This window comes from Eptesicus fuscus, chromosome 21 (assembly GCF_027574615.1).
Source record: "Eptesicus fuscus isolate TK198812 chromosome 21, DD_ASM_mEF_20220401, whole genome shotgun sequence".
Lineage (NCBI taxonomy): Eukaryota > Metazoa > Chordata > Mammalia > Chiroptera > Vespertilionidae > Eptesicus > Eptesicus fuscus.
The window spans coordinates 23,486,507-23,495,953 of NC_072493.1; the positions used below are offsets into that span (position 1 = coordinate 23,486,507).

The window sequence follows — 9,447 nt, forward strand, 5'->3', positions numbered from 1 at the left end:
CTCCTGAAGGCCGCCGCTCTGCGCCTGCGCACGCCCCGCGCCTGCGCGCGAGAGGTTCCACGCCTGTGCACACCCTGAGCCTACGCAGAGCCGGAGCACGCACGCCGGGGACAGAGGGGCGGGCTCAGCCTCGGCAGTCCATCGTTCGATCCCGCTTATTGGCTGAGAGGTGGAGCGTGGGAAGAACCCGCCATTGATTGGACAACGTGCGAACAGCTGGGACCTCGTGGGCCAATGGCGAGGCCTGCTGGGGCGCGGGTTCCGAAGCCTGGCGGCTGTGGGCTGGGGTCGCAAGTGTTCCTCGGCCATGGCCTCGGAGAAGCCGTACCTGGCGGTGACCTGCACCGCGCCGGTCAACATCGCGGTCATCAAGTACTGTGAGTGCGCGGGCCGAGGGTGCGCACGCGGGGGCCCCCAGCCGGGCGCGGGTGGGCGGTGGGAGAGGCGATGACGCGATTGGAGGTCCATATACAGCTGTGAGCACTCACTCCAGCCGTCTACCCGGCCCGGCGCTGTGGCATGCGATGCCCCGGGTCCACTCCGGGACTGGCCACACAGGACATCCATACCCGCCGAGGTGGGGACACAGCCCACATAGGACGTCCATCTTCTCGGGTCCCGGGACACTTAATGGACGGGGTCCGCACAAGATGTCCACCCCCTTGGGGGCCCGGGTCGGGTTACATGGTCCACACAGGATGTCCATCCCTCAGGTGGGACTCAGCCCCCACGGTCACGCCCACCCCAGCCACCTGGGACTTGCTCTTCATTTCTAGCTTTTTCTCTTTCCAAGAATACTTCTAGGGATGAAAAATGAAAAATGAACGCAGCATGTGGCGTTTTGGAGTTGGCTCACTTCACTCGCTGGGATTTCTGGAGGTTCATTCTAGGTGGTAGTGGCATCAGTACTTTGCTCCTTTAGTGCTGAGTCCTGTTCCCTGGTGTGGCCCGGCCACCGGTCATACACCCTTTGAAAGGCAGCTGGGTTGTTTCCCGCTTTAGTCTGTTAGGAATAAAGCTGCTGTCAACGTCTTATATGGATTTTTGTGTGAACATCAGTTTTCATTCTTCTAGGCGCAGTGGTCGGCAAACCCATTAGGCAACAGAGCCAAATATCAACAGTACAACGATGGAAATTTCTTTTGAGAGCCAAAGTTTTTAAACTTAAACTTCTTCTAACGCCACTTCTTCAAAATAGACTGGCCCAGGCCGTGGTATTTTGTGGAAGAGCCACGCTCAGGGGTCCAAAGAGCCGCCTGTGGCTCGCGAGCCGCAGTTTGCCGACCACGGTTCTAGGGTAAATGCCCAGGAGGGCACTTGCTGGGTCATAGTTGCATGTTTAGTTGGTTTTTTTTTTCAAAAAGAAACTGTTAAATTGTTTTCCTGAGTGGCTGTACCATTGTACATTGTTTTTTGGCACTTGGTGATGTCACTTTTTTGTTTTAGGGGATACATCGTTGTGGTTTTAGTGTGCATTTTTCTGTTGGCTAACCTTTTCATGGGCTTATTTGCCATCTCTGTATACTCTTTGATGAAATGTCTCTTCATATCTTTTGTCCATGTTTTAATTGTTTGTTTTACCATTGAGTTTTTGAGAGTTCATTTTATTTTATTTTTTAAATTTTATTTATTTATTTAATATATTTTTATTGATTTCAGAGAGGAAGGGAGAGGGAGAGAGAGAGAGAGAGAGAGAGAGAGAGAGAGAGAAATATCAATGATGAGAGAGAATCAGCCACCTTCTGCACACTCCACACTGGGGATTGAGCCCGCAACCCAGGCATGTGCCCTGTCTGGGAATCGAACCATGACCTCCTGATTCATAGGCGGACACTCAACTACTGAACCACGCCGGCCGGGTGGGAGGGGGCTTTTAAAGACATGAGCACTCAAGGGGAGGGTTTGTGGAGAATAGAGAGGAGAAAGGACCATAGAAGGCAGGTTTCCCTGTTACTACAGTGTAGTCTACTGTCCTTTTTTTTAAAAAAAATTTTATTGATTGATTGATTGATTTATTAAGGTATTACATATGTGTCCTTATCCCCCCATTGCCCCCTTCTCCCCACTCATGCCCTCACCCCTCTGGTGTCTGTGTCCATTCGTTAGGCTTATATGCATGCATACAAGTCCTTTGGTTGATCGAGAGTTAATTTTATAATTTTAGATACTAATTCTTTGTTGGATACGTGGGTTTGCAAACATTTCCTCTTACTCTACAGTTTATCTTTTCATCTTCCTAACAGGCTCTCTCAAACAGCCAAAGTTTAAAACATTTTGGTGAAGTTTATTATATTAGTTATTCCATTTATGCTTTTGGTGTCAAGTCTAAGACCTCTTTGCCTAGCCCTACAACCTAAAGATTTTCTCTTAAAAGGTTTACAATTTAAATTTAAGTCTGTGATCCATCTTGAGTTATTTTTTGTATAAGATATAAGACTTGGGTGGAGGTTCACTTGGTGACCTATGGATGTCCGGTTATTCCAGCAGCTTTTGCCAGAAATGCTGTCCCTCCATTGAATTGCTTTTTGCACTTTTATAAAAAATCAGTTGGGTTTATTGATGGGGACTCTTTCTGGATCTCAGAGATCAACTGCTGGGTATGAATCCTTATTACCTCCTGTAACTCGGCCATTCCCCCAAACCAGAAGGGCAGCACATTGTGTGTGCTTAACAAAGAGTTTTGAGATTTCCAGAAAGTTTACTTTGTTTGCCATAAGACACAGGGGGTAGAAGTGCTCAGCAGATGTGAGGGCGATTTTGGGTGTCTCCAGGGAGTCTGAGCAGGGAGATTTGAGGTATTTTCAGTAACTGAGGCTGCTCCTGTTTGGGAGGAAAAGACAAAAGCCTAACAGTCAAGCGTTGAGTACCCAGTAGGCACTCCAGTGTGATTTGTCCAATGGGTGAAAGAAGATAAAACAAAAACAATGAAGCAGGAAGATGGCTAGCCTCCAGCTCTGCTCTGGGACCTGGAGCTCAGTGAAGTGGGGAGCAATCCAGGAGGGCTTCCTGCAGGTGTGGGTACAGCAGGAAGAGGACATAGTGAGAGAGCAGGGTCCAGGCGGATGGGGGAACTGTGGTATGGGAGTGGGGGTGACAGGGGAGCACCAGTGGGGAGAAGTGACGCTTTGGTGGGTGGGGGCAACAGTGCCCTGGTGTGCGGGGCTGGGAGACTGACTAGCTTACCTTGGATTGTCTGTTCCAGGGGGGAAGCGAGATGAGGAGTTGATCCTGCCCATCAACTCCTCTCTGAGTGTCACTTTACACCAGGACCAGGTTAGTATGGGCTGGCAATAAACACCAAAATAAAAATTTACTAAACTTTTGTTTCATAATTGATAGTAAAAAATCCCCAGTCCATGAACAGTGTCCATTCCATGCCCCACTGCTAGGAATGCTCATCGCACATGCACCCCCAGGTCTCCTCTGAGGTTCTGTCCCTTCACACTTGTGCCCGGCCCAGTGGCTTTGCTGTGGGAGATGGAAGCGTCAGCCTCACCCTGTGTAGGGAAACCAGGCTTGGGGCCGAGACTACCTACCACACTGCCTGACCCCCTCCTGTGTGGCCTCAACCTCCTGTTCTCCAGGAAGGCTGTCCCTGCCCCTGAGTGGGTGACAGTGATGGGCCATGGCAGGGAAGGCCTCCTCAGCAAAAAGGGGTGCTTTGCCCCTGAGGTGGCCCTGCATTTTCTTTCCCAGTTAAAAACCACTACGACAGCTGTCATTAGCAAGGACTTCACTGAGGACCGGATTTGGCTTAATGGCCGGGAAGAGGACATAGGGCAGCCGCGTATCCAGGCCTGCCTGAGGGAGAGTGAGTGGGGGTCCCGCATGGGACATTGGGGCCAGTCCCAGCCTGTTCCTTCCCCTCCATCTCTTCCTTACTCGGGGCGGAGTCAGAGCACAGCAGGTGCTGCTCCCTCCCCACCTGGCTCTGAGAGCCCCTGGGGACTGGGGACACCTGTTAGCACAGCCAGGTTTGGGTCTGGGGTCTGGGGCTTTCCTGAACAAGGAGGTCTGCAGAAATTTGAGGCAGAGGCCCGGTATCAGCTGCATCTCTGACCCTTGGCAGGCGAGATGCCAGGAGCAGGTCAGGGCAGCTCTGCCCAGTGGCTATCTCCCCCTCCCCACAGTCCGCCGCCTGGCCCGAAAGCGGAGGAGTGGCGATGAGGAGGACCTGCTGCCTCTCAGCCTCAACTACAAGGTCCACATCGCATCGGTGAACAACTTCCCCACAGCCGCCGGCCTCGCCTCCTCAGCTTCAGGCTATGCCTGCCTAGGTGGGTGCCCACAGGGAGACGCTTGCTCTTGCAGCTTTCGGGGAGCCCTCGTCTCGCGAGGCGGAGGCCTTGGTTGTCTCACACATCTGAATGTTAGTCTTCTGCGGGTTCCATATATCAGACCCTCTAGATTACATTGACAGAAGACCATCTCAAACTGGCTTAAGTAGGGATAACGTCTCTTGGCTTACGTAACAGAATTCCAAGGAGTACAGCTGCCTTCTGGTGTAGCTGGTTCCAGACTCTCCCACCGCCTCGTTGGGCATCCATTTCTCTCCTTTGAAATCCTGTCTTGCTTCGGTTGGTTCACTCTCTGGTAGGATCTCCCTACTCAGGGGCAAAACTGGTTACCACAGTGGCGGTCAGTGGGCCCACACCGCCCTCATAGCCAATGAGATCAGTGGCCCATGAAAGCCACAGGGATGATGCTTACTGGCTTGGCTTGGCTTGTGTATCCAGGCCTGAACACCTTCAGGAGCCGGGGGGTGGGTGAGCCAAGCCAGGAGGGGTGCCAGTGTTGGGCAGAGCTCTTGCCTATGGACCCCGGCTGTGCATCCTGGCACCAGACCCTTGACCAGGCCCAGCCCTGCTCCTTCATGCCCAGCATGCCAGCTACCCCAAGCGTGTACGTTTTCAGGCCTCTGTGCCTTGGTTCCTGCCCCAAACAGCACCCCTGAAAGTCCAATTTTGTGCCACTCCTTGGAGAAACTTTGGCCCCTCGGCACTCAGTCCTTCAGGTCCCCAAGAGTGGTTCCCCTCCACTGCAGCTCCACAGGCTCCAGTGGTCCTTGTATGTCCAGAGGGCACCTCTGGGAGTGCTGAGTGTGTGTGAGCGTGCGAGTGGCCACATGCTAACCGTGAGAGTTGGTGGCGGAAACTCTGTCATCTCAGAATTTTAATTTCCTGTAAGGCACATTCTCCTAGGGTGCTGAGCGTATCTTAGTCCCCCTCCCCTGTCCACCTTCCCTCCTGCGCCTACAGCCTATGCCCTGGCCCAAGTCTACGGGGTCAAGAGTGACCTTTCGGAAGTGGCTCGCCGCGGTTCAGGCAGCGCCTGCCGGAGTCTATATGGCGGTTTCGTGGAGTGGCAGATGGGGGAGCAGGCTGATGGGAAGGACAGCGTCGCCCGGCAGGTGGCCCCTGAATCACACTGGCCTGAACTCCGAGTCCTCATTCTTGTGGTGAGTGAGACAGCCGTGGAGTGCGGGGACCTCCTGGGCTGAGCTGGGAGTGATGAAATGGTTCTCCATGGAGCGTTCAGGAATGACGCTCATGTAGTAAGAGGGTTGCTGATCTATATGCTGCTGTTCTCAGAACTGTCATCTCTGCCAGTCAGGAGGCCTCCATGGTCAGGAGGTGCTGGCCTCTACCCTACTGCCTGTACCAGCTGAGGGGAGGGACAGGACAGGATGGGTGTTTAGGGCTGGGGCCTGGCTGTGAGGTCTAGGCCATCTCTCCCTCGGTGCAGGTGAGCGCTGAGAAGAAGCTGACTGGCAGCACAGTGGGCATGCAGACCAGCGTGGAGACCAGCCCCCTGCTCAGGGTAAGGCCGGCACTGGGGCAGGTGTCAGCTCCCCGGAGAACAGCCTGCGTGTCAGGATACACGTCAGGCTCCACCCACATCCTCTGAAGCCATCTGCTCTGGTGGGTGTATGGACCCTGAGGCCTGGGGGAGGCCCTACCCACAGGCCGCTGTGCTGTGAAGCAACCAGCACCTCATTGGGAAGCACCTGTGTCTTGCAGTTCCGGGCTGAGGCGGTGGTGCCGGCGCGCATGGCAGAGATGATCCGCTATGTCAAAGAGAGAAATTTCCAGGGCTTTGGTCAGCTGACCATGAAGGACAGCAACCAGTTCCATGCCACCTGCCTAGACACCTTCCCGCCCATCTCTTATCTCAACGACACTTCTAGGCATATCATCCACCTGGTGCACCGCTTCAATGCCCACCATGGGCAGACCAAGGCAAGGTGGGGCCGGGGCAGCGCCGAAACCCACAGTGGGCCTCCGGCCATGACCTTCAGTAAAACCAGCACCTGCTTGTCTGTGACAGAGCTCCACGGAACCTGCTTATGCTCTTGCGTGCAGAGCAGCAATAGTTTCCGTCTCACTCTGTTTGATTTTGGTTGCAAGACCCACTAAGGCCGTGGTCGGCAAACTGCGGCTCGCGAGCCACATGTGGCTCTTTGGCCCCTTGAGTGTGGCTCTTCCACAAAATACCATGGCCTGGGTGAGTCTATTTTGAAGAAGTGGCGTTAGAAGAAGTTTAAGTTTAAAAAACTTGGCTCTCAAAAGAAATTTCAATCATTGTACTGTTGATATTTGGCTCTGTTGACTAATGAGTTTGCCGACCACTGCCCTAAGGGATCCCAGCCTGCACTTTAAAGCACTGGTTTGGGGAGCCCCTTGCCCTCAGTCCTGAGTTGTCCAGCAGAAGTGCCACTGCTCTACTCCGGGTTGGCCTCGCGGGCGCTGTGGGAGGCCCTGGGTCTCGGGGCAGTCTAGAGCAGCGTTCGCCAACTGGTGGTCCGTGAGGTCCGAGAGGTTGGCGACCGCTGTCTAGAGGGTCTGAGCCAGGCAGAGCCACTGTGCAGGTAGTGACGATGACTGCATGGGTTCCAGGTGGCATATACGTTTGACGCAGGCCCCAACGCGGTGATCTTTACCCTGGACGACACTGTGGCTGAGTTTGTGGCTGCCGTGAGGCACAGCTTTCCCCCTGAGTCAAACGGAGACAAGTGAGTTGTGGGTCCCCCCATTTGGGAAGCCATGGAGGAGGAGCAGGGTCCCCTACTGGGATCAGGGACAGCTGCTCCTAAGGCTGTGGTGCTGAACGGGGAGTCCCGCAAGAAGTGTTGATCCCCTGTGGACCACAGGCAGTGTCACCAAGTGCGCCTTGCTGTGACCGGGAACTTCCCATCACATGTCTTAGCCCGTGGGCACAGAGACACACCCACGCACATATGGCATCATGGCTCCCGTGTGGACAGTGGCTGCAGCCCCGCAGTGGGGACAGAGCATTTGGATTTCTTCGCACCCGTTTTAACGGTCCCTTCTCAATGTGGGGACACGTTCCTGTTAGGGGTACTGGAAGCGGGGGTGTTTTTACCTGTCTCCACAACTGGAACAGTACTATAATTTGGCAGCACTGGTGGCTACTGGGTGGGAGGCCAGAATACTAACTTCCTTACCAAGTGGGACAGCCATGATGGCCTGGGAGGCCGTGGTGCCCTCATCAGAAGCTCTGTACTCGGGGCCCTTGTCACCGCAGTGGGTGGCGGGCAGAGGAACACGGTGATGGACTCATGCCCGAACTGAGGCATTTAAGCTGTTACCCCACTGGGTGGAGCAGTAGCCACGGGCCATGGGTGAATCCAAAACCTCAGGGAGGTTTCCTGAAACCCTCCCTTCACAGTGACCCCAGCCTGGCCCTTGGTCATTCCTGCTCCGTTTTTCTGTGTGGTAAAATACACTTTGAAGTGTACAACTCAGCAGATTAAGTATATTCGTTATTGCGCAACCAGCACTTCTTTCGGTTCCAGAATTTTTTATCACCCCAAAAGAAACCCTGTACCCATTGTCAGTCACGCCCTTCCTGTCTGCATGCTCCTGTCGATGGGCACCCAGCACTCCTGCCTTCCTTTCCCCAGGTTTCTGAAGGGGCTGCCGGTGAAGCCTGCCCCGCTCTCAGACGAGCTTAAAGCTGCACTGGGCATGGATCCTACCCCCGGCGGCATCAAATACATCATTGCCACTCAGGTGAGGCCTGGTGCCAGCCCTCAACACCAGGGCCTGGGGCCCTCACAACCCAGCCCTACACCCAGGGAAGTTTCCATCCAGTACACGGGCTTCATGGCCTTAGACCCAGTGTGTCCACCAGGTGAAACCAGGTGAAGGGGTTCCCTTCACCCCCACTTCGTCAAGAATAACAGCAATTTCAAGGTATCTGGTCCACTGGTTTGTTTCACTCACGTGCTTTCAGGACACACTGTGACTTGTGGGGCTGTGTTCCCAGTGCTCACCCACTGGAAGCAGATCAGGATCCTTGCTCAGTGGCTGAGCTAGGATTTCACTCAGATGGTTGCATTCCAAGTCCTCATGGCTCCCTATCTCTGCTTTTCACTCAAGTCTGGGTAAGGGAGGCTGGGACCACATGGCTCTTGCCTAAGGGAGTTGGGCACAGGGCCAGGGCATCACCACATGGTGGTCAGCTTCTGACCTGTACTTTCCTGGGAGGCTGGAGGGTACACCTGTCCTTCCCTGCCATCCAACCTAACATTGATTTCTCTACCTGCCAGGTGGGGCCCGGACCTCAAATCCTGGACCACCCTCACGCTCACCTCCTGGGCCCGGACGGCCTACCGAAGCCAACAGTTTGACCGCCTCCTTGAGAGGAGCCCTGGCCACCGCTTGGAAAAGGGGCTGCTTTGCTGGGACTGGGGAGCTGGGTGTGGCGGCAGCTGTGCCATGCTTGTTGGGACTGGTGGTTGGCTACCTGGCCCTGGGCTGGTCAGTGTGCTGTGGCCGAGTGGGGGCAGTGAGGCGACCACTTGCAGGTTCCCAGGCAGCCCATCAAGTGCCTCACTCCCTGCCTGTGCTGTGCTGAGATGAGGGCTGGGATGGGATGTGGGACCTGTTGGATCCAGCCCATTGGGTTGAGCTGCTGGTGTGTGCCTCGTGAAGGGTCTCTGACCCTGAGCTCTGGGGCTACATTCACTGGCCGAAACGAGCTGTTTCACCTGAGATGATGGGGAGTTGGCATCCCTCTTTGGAGCTGGAGGACTGGTCATTGTTCAGGAAGCAACCTCTGCAAGCTCAGGATCCCTCTACAAAGTGCTTTGAGCATGACAGTCACCCTAGCTCCTCTGCCAGAGCTCAGGGCGTTGGGTGTGGATAGAATGTTTCTTCATAAAAATACCAGGAGTGTGACTCCGAGGGAGATGGGAGAGCAGCCCAAGATGCCTTGTTATACGGAAGCCCCACTGTCACAAGGAGCCCTGGCAACTGACAACTGGGAATAAAGCCAGAATTGCTGATCGGGCTTGGCGTGCCTCTGTGTGACCAGCGTTCCTGTGTGGGCAGTGGGCAGCTCTCATCAGGAGGGCTGGGGAGGGCACGGGCCATGTGCTGCTTCTGCAGAAGAACTTGGAACTTGCCCACTTGCTGACTTGCT

General features: G+C 54.7%; 1 protein-coding gene across 2 annotated transcripts; it reads left to right on the forward strand.

Moving 5' to 3' along the window:
- Positions 1 to 232: 232 nt before the first annotated feature.
- MVD (mevalonate diphosphate decarboxylase) lies at positions 233 to 9,310 on the forward strand. 2 transcript variants are annotated; one of them, XM_008139753.3, is made up of 10 exons: positions 233 to 377; positions 3,203 to 3,273; positions 3,697 to 3,811; positions 4,131 to 4,277; positions 5,259 to 5,458; positions 5,746 to 5,820; positions 6,021 to 6,239; positions 6,897 to 7,012; positions 7,925 to 8,033; positions 8,573 to 9,310. In XM_008139753.3, the coding sequence occupies exons 1-10, from the start codon at positions 308 to 310 to the stop codon at positions 8,651 to 8,653; spliced, it is 1,203 nt and encodes a 400-aa protein (XP_008137975.2). In that variant the 5' UTR covers positions 233 to 307; the 3' UTR covers positions 8,654 to 9,310. The 2 variants fall into 2 exon arrangements, with proteins under 2 accessions (XP_008137975.2, XP_054566887.1); XM_054710912.1 differs by lacking the exon at positions 233 to 377 and adding an exon at positions 507 to 577.
- Positions 9,311 to 9,447: the final 137 nt, after the last annotated feature.